Raw genomic sequence first — 19,220 nt, forward strand, 5'->3', positions numbered from 1 at the left:
AAAACAAAAATATCTCATTCATGACAAAGCTGTGCAGTGACCGACGCTAATTTAACCGTCTGATGTGCTTCAAAGAACATTTTGAAATAATCAATTATCAATTTTAGGAACATCAAAATGAAATAGTTTAGTCGACCAGTCAACAGATTAAAGACTGCAATTTACAGACTGGTCTGATTCTTTTCTGGTGGCAAAGATTGGTCACTTTCCGTACATTAATACTTGTACGGATAAGGCATATAAAATATACAGTTTTTTGACATAAGCATAGTAATCTCAATAACTTAAGAAACGAATGTGGACTCTTTAACTGTACAATGCTTCAGATATACGTCTCTCAATATTCAAACTAAATTGTAACAATTTAACGGTGTATGAATAATGAGAAATTCTTAGATATTCTGAGATATTCATACGCTGATAAAATTCTTCACATGAAACAATAGAAGCGTAAACGTAACTGCTATACACCAAAGTATTGAAACTATTTAATTGCAACACAATTTTTCTGACTTCCTGTACATTTGGAAATGTTTCCGCTTATCATTACAAAATACTCACATAAGACACATATAAGATGTTTATTTTTATTTCCGAGACTAGCAAACAAAGAAATCACTTTCAATCAGAATATATGTATCTTTTAATATCCCGTATGTTGAAATTAAGGATGTTACATACAGTTAATTAATTGAGATTATACACACGCTTCCTTCTAACAATTTTTAAAATTCAAAGAATTTGTTACATTTATACAATAATTTTATATGCATCATAAATTATAATGAATATTAAATAAATAAATAATGTATGTTTGATATTTAAATTTTGTCAAAGATTTTATCAAATATATTTCTTATTACCTCCCTTTGTTATTTATGAATTGTTAAATTCGGTGAAATCTTAGTAAGATAAATTGATAATTCTTCATTTGAGCCTCAGGTTTATCATATAATGTTTGCGGTACAGGGACTTTATATCATAATATACAAACGCAAGAATTGACATTTGTGTTGGGAATTATCAAAAGTAAAGTTTAATGATTTTGATTTTGTAAAAAGTTATTTATTTTTATCCATTCCATTTTTGTAGCGTATGGATATAAAGTACGTGTAACAAAGCAGTATTTTGACTTCACCAGACGAACGGACCTATAACAGTTGACATTCTTCCATAAAATGAGTACAATGCGGACTATATCCAATAATGATTAACCTTGACATAGTATGAATGACATTGTTCTCAAACTTTTCAGCTGAGCAAATCTATAAATCATAAAATAAAGATTTTATAACTTAATGTAACTTGCACTTAACATTACCGTTCATGAACAGACTCCAACAAACCGAGCCTGCAACATCTTCAATTTTGTGGTTGTGTGCATTCTTTAGGGATTCTTTATTTCTCTCTTTCTTATCAAACCACTTCACCTTTTTAAGTGGTATTTTATTACATGTATTGTCTTAATGTTAATTATCAAAATCTGGTTACAAAACAATCAAAAAGATATCAGAAACTAATATTGCATACAACATGGTTGTGTCAAATTACTAAACTAAACTAATTAGTTAGAATATAAGTAGTGTCCTCCTCATTTATCCAAAACAGTGATTCATCAGAAATAAACAGAAGTTAATCATCATACAGTTGACCCCAAATCAGATGGTTATTCGGGTATTTTTTCTTGATGGCATCGTGCAATTCTTTGCTGTGATCAGCATCACGCGTTTCACACACCACTTTTACCTGAAACGATACCTTGATGAATATTATGATTTTGAAAGAACAAACGTTAGCACAAACATACACACCGTCAAAGTGGATGTCTTAAAGTCGTCCGACATATCAACACTAAGACAGTTACAGGCACTGATTATGGATGGCAAAATATACTCGTTAATAATCCAATTCCTCGAGTAAATCAATACTTCCCTTGTGTCTTGGTGAATTAATCAACTCAATGATTAAGTTTATAAATCGGATTTTGCTTACGATACCATTTCTATCCTAAAATTTTACTTTACTAAAATTCAGATGAAGATTGAAACACAACTGGGCGTTTAGTCAAAGATAAAAAAAAAACTGAAGAATCATGGACCTCCAAGTTGAGTTTTGTACGCTCCCGTTGTGTTCTACGGTCACATGGGATATCTTGTTGACTTTTATGCAAATTTGTTTAAATAACACATTGATTTCTTGTCATGGTTTTCATTGTTATCATGATTGCACTCTTTAAAAGATCGACACTTGAAAAGTAAATCATATATGGCTAGAGTTGATAAGACGATAGAAATAAGCCAGATATCAATAATATGAAAAATAAATGTCTCACCATAACAGAAAATACGTCATGTTTCTCCCAAGGTCTTTCTTGGAAAATGTCCTTGATACTGAAAAAAGATTGCTAAGATAAACAACGTTACTCATACAGAACCGAGGGAATAAAACCTTATATCTATATGTTGCAGTTTACTTTTACGATATGGGAAAGGTGCTGCTAAGAGGTTTTGGGCTTGAGGGTTGCTATAAAAATACAGAAATACGCTTTTAGAAAATATTTATTATTGATGAATACGAAGTTTGGCTTGCGCCATGAAAATTTTTAGTAGGAGTGCAAAGACAAAATAATGACAATTCACATATGGCACTCAAGTTTGTGAAAAATAAGCCTATATAATAATAGTACAATATGAGGCGCAGCTAAAGGAACCTTAAAAAAGTCAAACAAAGCCAAAACTGCATTCACCGTAAAACCCCTCGGTTTCTATAAATGTAATCGCATGGCCTTTAAACTTACAAACGCCCCCGCCACTTTTCAGCAACTTATAAAGCGCTGCATGGGTAAACTCAATCTCAAAAAATGTCTCATTTATCTTAATAATGTAATTATTTTCAGTAATACTGTTAAAAAGCACTTTAAAAGGTTAGCAGCAGTGTTTTCCAAACTTAAGCATTATGGCCTTAAACTTAAGGGTTCCAAGTGTAATTTTTTTCAGCTCAAGGTAAAATATTTGGGCCATGTGGTCAGTGCAAATGGCGTTCAAACAAATCCTAAAAAAACTAGTGTCCTAAAAAATTGGCCTATTCCAAAGTCCATTAAAAATCTTCGTTCTATCCTGGGTTTTGCAGGGTATTACCGTCAATTTGTCAATGGCTTTTCACAAATCACTAAACCTTTAAATAACTTACTTGTTGGTCACTCAACCAACAAAAAGGCTAAGTCAACAAAACCAGCTGCTCCTTAAAATTGGGGTCCAAGTCAGCAAAAAGCTTTTAAAACTGTTATTAAAAAGTTAACTTCAGCTCCAACATTAACCTATGCAAACTATTCCAAACCCTTTATCCTTAACATCAATGCAAGTTGTGTTGGCTTAAAAGCGGTCTTGTATCAAAAAGTCAAAAAAAAGTGGTAGCCTATGCCAGTCGTAAACTTAAACCTAGTAAACGCAATTATCCCGCTCACAAGCTTAAGTTTCTTTCTTTAAAGTGGGCTGTAGTAAAAAAAATTTATAATTATCTCTATGGTCATAAATTCCTTGTCCGTACTTATAATAACCCACTCACTTATGCTTTTACTTCAGCCAAATTAAATGCTCAGTCCCATCGCTGGTTAGCTGCTCTTGCAACTTTCAATTTTTCTATCCAGTATCGTTCCGGCAAGCAAAATGTTAATGCTAATATTTTATCAAGGTTACCAAAAAGTGTTCAAATTAATAGTGGTGTAAATCGTATTATGTATCCAAATGTTTTAAAGGCTTTGTTTCAAGCTACTTTGGCTAATGTGCATAAACTCCCTGCGTTTAAGTGTGTTTCCATCTCTCAACAAGTACTTCATACACCTTCCTCTAAAAAAGTAAATATTGGTTCCAATTTAAGTAACATCAATTGGTTAACAAAGCAGTGTAATAATCCTACCATTTCTAAAGTAGCTAACATTGTCAAGGCCGGTCATAAATTAACCAGTCGTCAAAATTCCCATAAAACAAACGCAGTACGTCAGTATTTACGTAAGTGGCCTAATCTTTTCTTAAAAAAAGGTATTCTTTACAAAAATGGTTTTGTTTCTAAACACCCAGTTATTCAGTTATTAGCCCCCACTGTGTTTCATAAAATTATATTTTCAGGGCTGCATAACAAAGCTGGTCATCAGGGTAAAAACCGTACCCTTTCCTTAATTAAATCCCGGTTTTATTGGCCTGGTTTAAATCATTTTGTTAACAGGCGCATACAAAATTGTCAAAAATGTATCCGGCAAAAAACAAAAGTCAGTACCGCAACACCCCTTGTCTCTGTTAAATCAACTTTTCCACTAAAATTAGTCTGTATAAACTATTTATCCCTTAAAATGTCTTCCGGTGGGTATAAGCATATACTGGTCATTACCAACCATTTCACTCGTTATACTCAGGCTATACCCACTCAAAATCAAACAGCTCACACTACGGCCAAAATCCTTTTCAAACAGTTCATCTGTCATTACAAATTTCCCAGCCGCTTACACAGTAACCAAGGTCGCAATTTTAAAAGTGCTGTTATACTTAAACTGTGTAAGTTGGCTAACATTAAAAAAAGTAAAACCACCCCATATCACCCACAAGGTAACGGTATGGCAAAGCGGTTCAACCAAACCCTGTTAAATATGTTAAAAACTCTTAAAATTCTCAAAAGTCCAATTAAAAGGCTTATGTACCCCCCTTGCTACATGCTTACAATTCAACTAGGCATAAAAGTACCGGGTTAACACCTCACTTTCTAATGTTTGGTAAACATCCACGCCTAGCAATTAATGCCTTCCTTGGCATTAAACCTAAAAATTTTAAAAAATCCAAAAATCATTCCAACTATGTCATAAACTTACAAAAACGCCTAAGTTACGCCTATAAAGTAGCCAGCCGTAAGTCTAAGCGGCAGTCCCGCCGCCATAAGCAACAATATAACTTGAACTTGTACCTAGTTACATTTTGAAGTTTATTATTTTTTAAGCCAGACCATAAACGGTTGCGCAACATATTATTTTTGGTATGATGATTTAAGTTTAAACTGGCATTGGTTAATAACCTTTTTAGTTTTAGACTGTACTTAGCTACAGACTTACAAGGTTTCTGTTTGGCACAGTAAAACTTCTTTTTAAGTTGCTTAGATGTAGCCACATTACCATATATTGCATTAAGCTTTGCAATAATATTAGCAATAGAAGCCCATTTACCTAAATGGAGTAGAACAGTTTTAGCCTTACCCTTTAAACTACTACGTATGGCCTTGTGAAGTAAATGGTTAGGGTATGCACGGCCACGTATTAAACAATTGAGATTATATTTTTAGACCTTAAACTTACATTTACCAGGACGGCCTTTACCAGAAAATTGGGGAAGTTTGGGAACACGGATATGGGCAAGACCAAGAGATGAATTTAAAAGAGACTGTGGATAGAGTGCGGAAGGAGGTGGGGGAGGTGGACGTGTTGGTGGAACACCATATGCATTTGCCTTTGGTAATACATTTGTGTTTGTTTTTTTGTTGTACTTTTTGATGGGAGTAGGGGTAATATTTTTGGTAATATTTTTGGGAGGAGGGACAGGGGTACTAGTATTTTGAGGAATAACAACATACCTGCCTGATTTTTTTACCTGATTAAGAAAATATTGCAACTTAGCCTTTTGAATATTAGTTAAATTTGCTGTTGTATTTTTTATGACTATATAGTTTAGTTACAAATAGTTAGGAAAATTTAAAATAAAAATAAAAGCTTAAACTTAATACAACCTGTAATATTTTAATTTACAGAAAATAAAAACTTTATGACAATTATAGCTGAGAGTTACAGTGATATATTTACTGCAAAAGTTTGCTATGAATTATTTTTTATAAGACGCAATAAAATACCTTTAAATACTTTTAAACCAGTAAATATAACCAAGTGTTTATATAATAATTTAGTACTATTTACTTTAGTTAATTATGAAACTTACAGCACACCATACTATTTTAAATGTGACCCTTTACAAAAATACTATTTACTATTGTATATTTAACTTTAATATAATTACATAATTAAATATATATATTTGTTAAATAACATTAAAACTTTACCTGTAGGTTAATGTTTTTAAAACTTTACCATACAATATTAATTAACTTTACCTTTAATTTTTAAATTTACTAGTTACAAAGTGAAATAAATATGACAAACTTTTTTAATACCTTGTAAATAAATGCAATTTTGTATGTGAAATAATGTTAATAATACTTCACCATACAAACTACAATTATTTTATAAGGTTAAGGTTATTGTTTAATACCAGTATTAACAACTTAACTTACTTTTACTTGTTTACATATTTAGTATTAAACACAATTTATTTTTTAAAGAATGCTTTCTTTAACAGAACACTATTAATAGGTTTTACCAATTTTGAATGTACCGGATAAATTAAAATATAGATTAAAACAAAGTTATTTTACAGCAAAACACTTTATTTGTATTTTGATATTACCTGTACACAAATTTAAAACAAAACTTAATTTTCTTTTTTGCAGATTTAGAACTGGTAGCAGTTACCAATAACTAAATGCTAATAATATACTTAAACTTAATTACAGACAACCATAAATTATTACACATGGGAGATACATGTTTGGTATATAAAGGGTATATAGGATATGTTTAGGATTATACAGGTTTTAAATAATAGGGATATGAAATGAAGTGTTAGTTAATGCTTACCAATTACCAGAAAAGTATAAACATGCAAGATTTTTTTGCCAGACTAGACATTAGAAATTTGTGATGTTGTGAACCATGACAGCCAGTAACACACATTACAACAAGTTAAATTTGAAATTTATAAAATAAAAGCAATAAAAAATAAAACAATATTAATTTATACAGAAATTTACATGTACAAAATACCTGTTAACTGTTAGAATGGAAAACTTACAAATATTAAGATTTGAATTAAAACTGTTACTTTATATTAACTAATAATTTTTAAAATAAAAGTTAGTACATGGAAGTAGATAAGTAGAATTACTGGTTTTAACAAATTTTACAAAATAAATAAATTTTAGTTACTTTTGTTGCACTGTTACTTTAAAACGAAAGTACATGTAGGTAGAATTACATTTTAAGACTAATTCGAATTATTTGACAATGAATAAATAAATTTTGTATATATTGACGTTTTTTAACAAAGATGATGTTTGAAACAGTTAAACAAGCTTGATATATTTATGAAACCTTTGTAAACAATAAATTTTACCGTTGTTTACATTTTTACTAGTGATACATGTATACCAAATTTCTGAGGAAATACGGGGAATTCACACAAATGTTGATGACGTGTACACAGTGGAAAATACCAATTTGTCCCAGGCCAATTTGTACCAAACAAACATTAATAAGCGCCTTTTACAACTTTAACCTTAAGGTCCCCCGTTGGGAGCCATTTTTTGCAGTTTACTTTTACGATATGGGAAAGGTGCTGCTAAGAGGTTTTGGGCTTGAGGGTTGCTATAAAAATACAGAAATACGCTTTTAGAAAATATTTATTATTGATGAATACGAAGTTTGGCTTGCGCCATCAAAATTTTTAGTAGGAGTGCAAAGACAAAATAATGACAAATGACACAAAATTATGAATGGCAAAATGTAGAATAACAAGTATGGGATTAATACAGACGTTTATATTTACCTATAAAAATACAGAAATACGCTTTTAGAAAATATTTATTATTGATGAATACGAAGTTTGGCTTGCGCCATGAAAATTTTTAGTAGGAGTGCGTATGAGTGAAGGTACTTAGTGCGGAAATAGAATATTGAAGATTGAGGCCCGTACCAATGGTTAGTTCATACTTGTTAATAAAATGAATGAATAAAGAAATGAATGAATGAGTAAATGAATAAAAGGATGAATGTATGGAATATAGGAAAAGGACACAAATATAGGACTTTACATAATCTACGGTGTACAATACGGGACATACATTTACAAATAACATTTAACATTAATACATTAATATGACCCTGCGACATATATAAATACACGTACATGCAAAATAATTTCCCTACTATACATACATTCTGTGACAAATAGAATTATCAATGTCTGGTAAAATTTGATCTACGTTTCTGAAGGGGCTGTTTTAAATTTGATCATTTTACCGATCATTTCTATTACTAAATACTAACATTGCAATGTTTTTGATTTTGATATTTCAATTTATTTCAGAAACGTCCCCACTAAGTGCTTATACAATTATTTCAGACCAATTGTATACAACAAATTACAAATACATGAAATCTATAAAATAAATAAGCTGCTTGATTGGTTTTCAAGATTGCGCAAATACTAGTATGTATTGAATAATAACCTGACGCCAAGATCTCCAACAAGTTTTGTCAACTCTCCTATCCCGCCAGGTCTGTCACTGACAGACACTTGAAATTTGACCAATCTGTTATCTTCAGCTAGTGCTCTCTCAATCACTCGATCGAGGACCGTGGTGTCGATATTCCCGCCACTCAGAATCACCACAACCCTTAAATACAATATCAACATTATTCAAAGAACAAGTAAAGATTTTATGCGCATGGTCATAAAGTAATTGAACCGTCGGTCTGGGCCAACATCAAATTATTTATAAATGATTTTCCTTTTGTCGTAAAGTAGGAACTCACAAATACAGCCGATTTAAGTAGACATTTTCTGGGAAATGTCACACAGAAAATGTCACATAAAGATAAGAAAACCCCATAAAACAAAAAGTGGGGTACTTACACCCGTCTGTCTCTTCGTTCATATGAGGTATTTTTTGCATTTTTTAAACATTATTTATTTTATCACGTCTGTCACTACACTTTTATCACTTTCTTTTATGTTCTATTCTTTTATGTTAGTTTTCACTAGAAGAACTATTCCCTTATGAGAAAATTATATCCACTTGAAGTCATGTAAAGCTACTCTATACAAATACAAGAAAGTGTGTGAAAAAAGATTTATGCCAGTAGGATTTATATTGTCAAAGTTTGCATTAAATTTAAGTTTAGACATTGTTATTTTAGCTCCATTGTAACGAAAGTTTTACGTTTTATTTGTACCACTTACGAATCCATTTCCTCAAGCTAACCAGTAGTGATGTCATTTGAGAAAATATTATCGAGTTCGAGTAGGTATATGACACGTGATCTTTGGATTGAGGGACAGTCACATTGACCTAACTAAATTACATTGTCATTCAAGAAATAAGATATTTAATTACTTCTTGCCCTCAAGCCCTGGAATAATCCCTTGTAGTATTGCTGCCAATCCTGTTCCCCCTGCACCCTCCACTACCGCTTTTTCTAGCTCGATACACCTCAAGATAGCCAGCTCAATAAATTCTTCCCTGCAATAAAGATATCGTATAAAGCTCTAAGTCATGCTTATGTCCATACAAGAAAAGAAATCGATATACTGTAATTATTATAAAGCATGAAAAGAAACAGAGATGAATATTTCTCAGACATAAGTTTTAATTAATATTTCTCTTCCTCTAATGATTCAAACTCTCCCTCCGATACTTTTCACGATAAATGTTAATTTATGATCGTTTTTTTTTCTTCCCATTCTTGTTAACCCTACAATTTGAAAACCAATCAGAAATGTGCTTCAGAAAATATAAAACTTTGCTAAAACAAATGTGATCGATGTGCTAACCATCGATACTCAATGAAAACAATTACATTGTGTTTGATATCAGCTCAAGCAAATTTACAGGTATTGCTACTCAGGAACAGGTTTATATCGGCAATGCTACTCTGCCTGAACCACCAATTTACATTTAGGAAAAAAGATCAAAATCATTAAGTAATTGTGTCCATGATCCAGGCATCAAAATCTTTAGTTAGCGGAGTATAGAGAACGCCCATCTTCAAAGAAAAACTGTGGTAGTCTTGTGATAAGAAGTAGCTTAGCAAATTGATATTGTGCAAGTCATCATCTATACACATATGTTCTTACATTAAACGATCAAAACACATCAAAAACACTTTAACATGCAATACAAAACGAAATTTCCTAATTTATAAAGCTCTTAGTACTGTTGTTATCTTATTTCTTTACATAACCTCATTGAAACAAGAACAAAAAAAAACAAAGACAACAATTACAATATGTACATACTTTACTAGGACCATGTCATTAATATCAATAAGTTTATTTGCAAAGACTGTTTCAAAGGCGTTCACTCCAACAAACGGAACAGCAAGCCCTGAATAAATCATAAAAACCTGTTATTGGAATAATGATAGTTAAAAAATAACGATATTGTTATTATCTCTTTATACACTTAATATAACAAACCATTCATTAGAAAAGATATGTGTCCATGTCTTATATGTAGAAATGAATTCAAAGACGTAGTGAATAGATATCAAAAAATAAAATATGGTACACATATTATCAAATTAGGCAATAAAAATTCACCATCTGCAAGCGTGGACATGGTCTCTGTATAAATGGGTCGACCAGCTTTCATGGAAGCCTGAAAACTTGGAGAGTGTTCCGGTTCAACACCCTAAAATACCAGTTTTTCTTCATTAGTAAAATAATGTCAAGAAACTTCCATGTACAAATACGGGGCAAACATGAATTTACATTAACACAAAAAAATAAAATAATTATCATACATTAAACAATTTTGATGACTGCTATCAATTCTGTCTAAATTTGACGTTCTAAAAAGAGCTTTTTAAAAAGCATACAGGTCTTGATAATTGGGTGCATTTTAAGAAAATATATGTATTGATAATTGAAAGTCCTCTAAAAGACATATAAATCTTGATAATTCAACGCTTTTGAACGAGAGCTTAGTACTGCAACGGACAATCAAAAGTAAACTTACAATGATTCTGACGTCTGGACGCTTTGATTTGATAGCCAAAGCGGTGCCAGCTACCATGCCTCCCCCGCCTATTGGTATAATACAAACGTCCAGATCTGGTACCTGGTCCAATATTTCAAGTCCAATCGTGCCTTGTCCAGCTATTATATCTTCGTGATCATATCTAGCAATACATAAATAATGTTTATATAAATATTTTCTACAATATTTTCTTTGTGTCCATTCTTTCTTAAAATCATCAATCTTAAACTTGAAAATTTAAGACTGACTATTGTAAGAACGATAAATTGCTGTTGAGGCCCGGCGCAATCGTTTCCAGAAGGCTATTATGTTTAAAAAACAGCTTTCATAATTTTTTCAACTGTAAGGGTATCTACCCAGACAATAAAAAATAGATTGCATGACCAGACGTCGTGTCATTTGTGATTCTTTGACAAATTACCACATCAGAAGACGCCTACATTAGACCCGTGGCCATTTGCAATGGAGGGCCCATTTACCGTTGAGTATAGATTTTGCCTAGTTTTCACGAATGGACGCGCCAAAGTGTGGAGATGACCTAATGAACATTTGAAACTGCTTGTATCTCGGAACACTATCGATATCGTGAAAGGTTATTTGTGGCATTGGGGGGGGGGGGGGAGAAAATATGTCAATGGCAAAACGGGCCCCTATAGCTTTTACATCGGCATCTTGATAGCAGAAAGGTATTGCCCCGAGATTCGTGAGATTCTTGACGTACATGTACGACCATATGAAGGTGAAGTGGGTCCAGATTTAATTCCAATGCAGCACATTGCTCGCAAACACACTGCCGCCTCTCTTCCAAATATTTGCATGTGTTACAATTGTGTTACAATTGAGTTCTTTTCATTGGCCTGCCAAATCACCGGACCTTTATTCGATATTTCAGCTAAAATGTCGACATATTTTTGTGAATCATTGGATGTGGGTCTTAATCAATAACTTTTGTGTACATTTTTAGCTCATCCCATTACACCATTTTTGAAGTATATGGATTATAATTGTGCAGAATGGTCCAAAAATGAAAGCATTGCTGCGCTTTTCACACAAAATTTGCTTAGGATCACACAAAAACATTGGTTTTCAATTACATTCTGAGTTTCTTTCTTTATCTTTGCTTTTTATCTTTTGCAATGTTTTCCACCAGTGTTTCATTTAATCTAAGTGAAACTTTGAATTTATTTTTTAAGTTTTACTTCTTGGCCTTAGTGAAGCTTCTTTAACAGGGATGGTGTGACCTCAAACCCATGCAACCATCTTTAACACAAACTCTCAATGAATGTGTTAAAATAAAAAGACATACTTACCCATTGATATACGCTAGTCCCATTTCTTTAGACATTTTAAGAGCAACAGCTTTTGACTGGAATATAAACGTTAAAATGATGAAATACTATCATTATCTTTATCTCATTTTACATCAGCCATGTTTTTACGTTAGCCTTTGTGTGTTTATCAGTTACTTGCAAATTATCTTACAGTTTAATTTAACTACTTTATGTCCATGTTAGGCCTTATAGGGACCGGCACAATATAGCCATACCAAGAAAAGTAACCTTAAAAGTAACCGTAACATGAAAACTGTCTTAAAGTTTAAAAGAATGAAACTCAATGAGATTGAAAAGTGAAAAATATTAAGGGCAATCGTAATATAGCTAACATTCATTGTTATAAAAATGTCTGGGTAAATTGTAGATTTGCCAGAATAAAGGAAAAAGTCCAGTTTCCCCATCAAATATTTATCCCTACTAAGAAAATAGTGCCATAGCTCGTAAATTGTTGACGTTCAGTTTGGTAGATAGTGTTTACGAAAGCCAATACTTCTTTTATAATGGAGTATCGAGAAACTATCATGAAAAGGAAAATTCACAAACTTAATAAAATATTCCGTAATTAAAAAAATATCCGCCCTGTCATAGTCATCACACGCACACGCCTAAAGTAGCCACATCGTGACATAAAATTCGTCCCTTGCAAATTCTTCTTTTCAAATTAATCAAACAGATTAAACTAGAATAACTGTGTTTGTATACCTCGACAACGTCGTGCCCTTCTATTGTTATTGTCGCCCCATATTTCTTACACGCCGTGATTTTCATCAGCGGGGCTATCGTTGGCATGACAACGTTCACTGGTATTCCAAGAAGTTTACCATGATAAGATAATGCCAAAGCATGGTTCCCGGCACTTGCTGCTATCACACCTTTCTTTTTCTGTTCCTATCAACCGTTTTGTAATGGATAAAAAGCAAGGATTGCATTATGTTTATAGAATGAAAAGCGTGCAATTATTGTAAAAATGGAAAAATAAAACAAATCGATTTTTAATGTATAAGAATGGAAATGAAAGGACTTGCAGGCAAATAGTTGAAAGGGAAACCAATTCATATGTAAAAAGAAGGGCAACTGTATCAACAAGAAAGGCAATTGATTTCTATATCAATTAAATACGGCAGCCGTTTTAAATGAAATTTACGATTGTTCTTTTATATTGTTACATATAAAACGGAAAGGCATCTATCTGCATAGGAGAAAAGCAACTATTCATGAAAGAAAGAAAGAAAGAAAGAAAGAAAGAAAGAAAGAAAGAAAGAATATTTAGAGGAAAGGCAGTTTCTGTTGGTGAAAAGAAGCATCTTGTATAAGGATTATCCCTTGTGAAAAAGCTATCCGGCTAACTCAAGTAATGTGAAGGTGGTTGTTGATTACTCAATCGTAACAATGCAATGTGGGCCATCAGAGGTCGTTCGTCGACAGAAAAGTAGGAAAGTCGCCATATACATATATATTACAAATTATAAACAAATTAAAGCGACTTTTTAGGGACAATTTTAAAATTAAGTTATAAAGAAACTGGTTTTAAGATATATGTACGAGCTAATGATGAATAAACCAAGGCTTCAACATTGAACTTATTATAATAACTTATTTTATCACCAATATGTACATTTGTAGTTTATACTAGTATTCAATTTAATCAAAAATGAAAATAACCAATTTAGTAAAAATACAACTTGAAAAATAAATATCAATTTCAAGTTTGAGATTTGTTTATTTACCGACGGCAGGTTCTGTAGGCAAAATCGTGCTCCTCTTTCTTTGAAACTGTAAACAAAACAAACATTATTTAATAACATGTTTTATGTTTTAAATGATCTTATCTCATCATAATCATCATCATCTTCTTCTTCATCATCATCATCACATCATCAACACAACAGTCTCAGTATCATCATCAACACCACCGTCGCAACATCCAGTGCCATTAATGCCGTCGTCAGTGGTAGTGTCGTTAACGTTGTTGTCATTATGATTTTCAAAATAATAATAATAATAATTATCAACAAGTTCAATTTCATCGTCGTACATTATTATTGACCTTATCATCATCATTACAATCAAACTTATCACCGCTTTCTTCGTCCATTTCTTTATCAATATAAGCATCCATATTCTCTAAACCAGCCACATCTTGCGTATCAATCATATCATACTTTTTATAGTTTTGATATATGTTTAATATAATATTCTTTAATTTACGGATTTTTGCAGATTGAAAGGCATGTAGTACAAATGACTGTAGGTAAAATACAAATGTGGTAGTTAGGGGTTGCAATTTTGTGGTAGAGGAACGTGACTCTCGAAAAGGGAATTTTTGATTTCCAGGCCTATTTTGGGGCATGATTATTGTTTCTCAAACATTACTAGTACTGGTTGAATTTTTACAACTTAGTTAAGATAAATTATATATGTCAAAAGTCATTTGTTTGAATGTCATTAATATATCAAAAGACACAATCTTCTTTATGTTTGTTGCATTACCTTCCGGTGTATTGAGTGTATTCTTTCTTGAAATAAAGTTCCATGTTGAACAGGTCAGACATCTGTGAACGCTAATAAAGGAAACAAAACAAATTTAAAAAGACAAATATAAAAAATCATAATCAAAATTATTAGAACTTTTTGAAATCTGTGAAAACAAACCATAGAAATTTTTTTAAAGTACCATTATTGTATATTTCAATCATTGCCCTTGTACAACTTAGCCTCATTTACATAAATAATCAATCAGTTTCGATATCAGTTTGTAGAGATATTTCAATGCTTTGTAATATATTAACCTGTTTCAATCATTCTGCTCACTCATCAAAAAGGTTTTCAAAGTTACAATTTCCAGTCAAAATATGATAATAAATAAATATCAACTGATATTATATGATGCAAACTCACAAAATGCCGCCGGTGTTTCAAAATTGTAAAATAAAACTCTCAGAAGATAAGCATAACTTACTCGACATGGCGTAACTTCAATCGCACCTTCGATTGCCTCCCTTGCTTTTAGAACCTTTTCAAAAGAGACTGAGATCGGGTTATTCGGATCACAGGCTCTGAATCAAAAAAGGGAAAATGTGGTATTTTCATTTGCCATTTAAATTGTTATCTTCACACATCCAATTCCTATTGGTTTTCAATAAAAGATATTTTGTTTGACTTTCTTTGATAATCTAAATCTTTCTATATCTACTTATTTGTCAAGTTATTTTTCTCTAAAGAAAATCTAATTCATGATGTATTCATGGACATTAAAAGATTGTCTTAAATTACTCAATGTTGACTTCTGCTGTAAGGCGATGAAGACATCTTGTTTTAACCCTTACCTCATATATACGCGAAACAACGCACTTTCAGCCCCCCCCCCCCCTCGCCTTTTTAGGCCTCAAATAGTTAAAAAATGTCCTGTTTGGGCCCCAAACACATGTTTTCGTTTGAGAAATATTGATAAAAAATGATCACTTTTTCGGCGCCGTCCCCAATCAAAAAGGTACATCAGGGGGTTGCCAGAAGGGGGATATGCCCCCTTCTGTTTCGGGAGTTTAAGGGAGCGGCAGCCCCCCTCATCGCCAAGAAATTTTGGACATGTGACAGACTAAAAATGGCATTAGGTCGATCGAAAGGTAAAGTGTAACCAACGCTGAAAAGCCTTTTACTCTATCTCAATCCATTAATGGAAAAACCAATGGAAAATAGTGATTTTTGGCAATTCTGAGACGTCCCCCATTGCCATGGTAACAGGAAATTAAAGATTAAGCATGCTGTTACTTAGGCTATGGTCCAGGTAACATTTGTGCCAAGTTTCATCAGTACTGAAGCATTTTTCATAGTTTCATAGCAGTTTGAACTTGTAACGAGAGGCTTTTTAATGAAAACGGCCACTTTTCACAATATGCTCATGCGGTAAAGGGTCAAGTCTTTGGCTATATCAAAAATTTTGAAAAGTAGTGACCCCTTCGAAAGAAATATGAGAACAGCAATATTATATCGAAATTGCAGACTCGGTTTGATTTGATTTGCTCACGAGAAATAATGTAAAAGAGAAACATCTCACAAGCTCCATTACATCGGCTTCAGTGGTCCTCAAGCCGAGTCTGGAACATTTTCAATTTTGCCATTTTGGGCGACATTTGAGATGTGCGGCTTTTTTCTTGCTGGGTGGTTCCAGTATTCCTGACTTGGGTACTGTTGAATCAGCCTTTGGAAATGTGACCTGCTTATTTAATTTATCTTTTGACGTCATATCTGTGATATGCAGGCTTCATAACCTCTGATCCCCTAAACTCCATTTTATTTTGTTCCGCCAATTGTTTTCTCGTTTAGGGTGCACGCATTTTTTTTACTTGGGGACCATATGCCGCTTTTCATGGAGTGGCATAACGTGTCACATTGAAGGTTCCATAATAACAGCCATATGAACACATCTGCGGATGTTTCACAATCCCATATTTTACCAGTTCGTGTTAAATGTTGACTACTGCTTGCGCCGGTGCTAATGGGCGTGGACGGTAGTTTTCATTTACCAATACCGTCCATGTACAGGCTCAATCAAACCGAGCCTGCAACATTTTCAATTTTGTATGTTGGGCTTTCTGTAGGGATTCTTATTTTTTTCTATTTTTACATTTTTTCTTAAGATATTTCTTTCAAATCAATTAAGAATTTTTATTAATAAAAGGAAGTTTCATTGATAATACTTACGGATCTTTGACCTCTTGTTCAGGTGCATGATTCGCCATGGTGACAGGGGCGTGTATAGACGATTCTGTAACAGTACAATCAAGATTTTTTTAAGTATCCCTCTTTCATGATATCGGCATGAATAAAACATTGTAAAGGGTTATTTTTGCAGAACGTTCTTAATTTAAGTGGATGATAAATGAATAAAAAATAGATAAACATGCAAGTTTACTAAGAACACGCAACATTTAAATTGACAATGGATACGCTATAAACACAATCAACTAATCAAGCTGACAACGTTGTCTAACACTTTCGATTCCAGTAGATATATGCACAACACAGAAAGCTACACAATTTCTCTGGTCTATGTTATATGATATTCGAGTAAATTGTATATGACATTTTTATGCAAATCATCAAACGGAAGCAGTAATGTGCTGGTTTACAATATGACTTATAAATCCTTATAAGACTATTGATGTTTGGTACAGAATGACTGATGAATCTAAAAAGACTTAAACAGTTTGAATCTGATACATATGGAATTCTAAAATTTATAACTTTCATTGTTATATCATTTGTATACTCCTTGTTTTTCTTCTTTTCTTTACACAACCATACTTTTCCTTTGTATATCTTGATTAATTTCTTTAGAAAAAAAAGTTCATTCACTGGACTAGGATTCGCAACCCCAGACCTCTCACATCATAAGCAAACACCGTTTATTTCCAATATAGTTAACAGGAAAAAGTCAGAAGCAAACCAACTAATTCTTAAAGTAAGAAATTATAATCGTTGTGTGTGTTTTTTATCTTCAATTAGATATTAGAAATAGAAAAAATGCAAATTCTAAGCAGGCTTAAAATCATGTTAATAATATGATAACAATATAATAATAATAATAATAATAATAGTAATACTATAATGCAATATCATGCGAATTCTTTTAATGGTACAAAATGCAATCGTGTAGATTTTATATTCATCGACAATGTGATGTCAGTCCGAACAAACGTGTAGAATTTATTCGCGATAAATCATTTTAAACGTATACAATTTGGGAAAAAATGAATACTTGTTAATACCTTTCAAAATATTTATTCCCGTTACACGAAAAAAAAAACATTACTAATAATCATTTAGCATTTGGTTAAAAACTTTTGAGTATTCTTTAACCATATATCAGAGACATATTTCACAATCACTGCTAGAAAGAAATTCACATTCTGCAGACAAGCATCCAATGCATTCCTAAAGGAAACCGCGGTAGCTTCTTATAAAACAAATAATATCAAACAAAGAAACATAGCATGTAAGAACATAAATACAAGTTTTCGTATCAAATTCTGTCCTGGAATGATAATAGAATATACAAAAGATCTAATGCTACAAAGAATCGAATATAATAATAATAATAATAATAATAATAATAATAATAATAATAATAATAATAATAATAATAATAATGATAATAATAATCATCATAATCATCATCAACATCAACATCATCATCATCATAATGAATTTTAATAATAATAAAATTAATAATAATGACGCGGAATACGTATAATAATAATAATAATAATAATAATATTTTACAATTATTATTACATCTTACTTGTAAATAGTTAATAGGAATAAATATTTCACGAAGTATATTTATTTATTTTTTTAAGTCCTTACCGATCCGTATCCTGAAGATAACAATATTAAGATACAATATAACGAAACTGTCTACCTAATCGAAGAATTTGTTTGTTTAGAAAAACATTCAAAATGCACGTATGTTTAAAATGCATGCGTTTGTTTGAACATGGTTTTGGACTTGGTTTAGTACAAGAAAAAACGAATATATAAAACAATAAATAAATGTATACTCAATGAAAAAAACGTTTTTCTAGGAACAATTTTTTTATCTATAGATCTAGATAAGAATATCAATAGCCATATTAAGTTTTATCAATCAAACGACTTAACGCTTTATCTTAGATACCTTGAGGAGTTATTGTACGCTTATTTATTGCTTTGTTTTTACAGTTTAAGTCACGTAGACAGGTTTCTGTTCAAATGTCGAGGTTGGGAGATCCTGGAGACGTATTATCTATTGTATTTCTCCGTCAACCGCATAAATCGGTCCTTTCCGTCAAAACTCGGAAAAGGGATGATGTTCCTTATATTTCTCCGTATGGCTTACTTCTCTCAAGAGGGCACCCAAGTCAAAATTCCTACCTGTAGGCCGTGAACTTACTTGGTCTTCCCAAAAAAGCTTGAAGCCCGCTTTGCTCAATACGGAGAGCA

The 19,220-nt window shown here is 32.1% G+C and overlaps 1 protein-coding gene across 1 annotated transcript; it reads right to left on the minus strand.

Moving 5' to 3' along the window:
• Positions 1 to 573: 573 nt before the first annotated feature.
• On the minus strand, positions 574 to 18,700 carry LOC132736205 (L-threonine ammonia-lyase-like). The gene is made up of 14 exons (XM_060723303.1): positions 18,606 to 18,700; positions 16,941 to 17,004; positions 15,199 to 15,295; positions 14,730 to 14,800; positions 13,967 to 14,012; positions 12,942 to 13,127; positions 12,216 to 12,271; positions 10,885 to 11,047; positions 10,467 to 10,557; positions 10,164 to 10,251; positions 9,262 to 9,387; positions 8,374 to 8,541; positions 2,333 to 2,390; positions 574 to 1,746 (listed from the first exon to the last, which is right to left on the minus strand). Exons 2-14 carry the CDS (start codon positions 16,976 to 16,978, stop codon positions 1,633 to 1,635), a joined length of 1,302 nt encoding a protein of 433 aa, XP_060579286.1. The 5' UTR covers positions 16,979 to 17,004; positions 18,606 to 18,700; the 3' UTR covers positions 574 to 1,632.
• Positions 18,701 to 19,220: the final 520 nt, after the last annotated feature.

Source organism: Ruditapes philippinarum, unplaced genomic scaffold (assembly GCF_026571515.1).
Source record: "Ruditapes philippinarum isolate M1 unplaced genomic scaffold, ASM2657151v2 ctg1569_1_1_1_1, whole genome shotgun sequence".
Classification (NCBI taxonomy): Eukaryota; Metazoa; Mollusca; class Bivalvia; order Venerida; family Veneridae; genus Ruditapes; species Ruditapes philippinarum.

What these genes read in the sequence shown, in the direction of transcription:
- LOC132736205 (XM_060723303.1), bottom strand. Translation starts at nt 16,978, where the DNA reads ATGGCGAATCATGCACCTGAACAAGAGGTCAAAGATCC. An exon ending in GAACAAGAGGTCAAAGATCC is followed by an intron (nt 15,296 to 16,940) that starts GTAAGTATTATC and finishes TTTTTGATTCAG; the next exon opens with AGCCTGTGATCCGAATAACC. An exon ending in TACACTCAATACACCGGAAG is followed by an intron (nt 14,013 to 14,729) that starts GTAATGCAACAA and finishes TTTTGTTTACAG; the next exon opens with TTTCAAAGAAAGAGGAGCAC.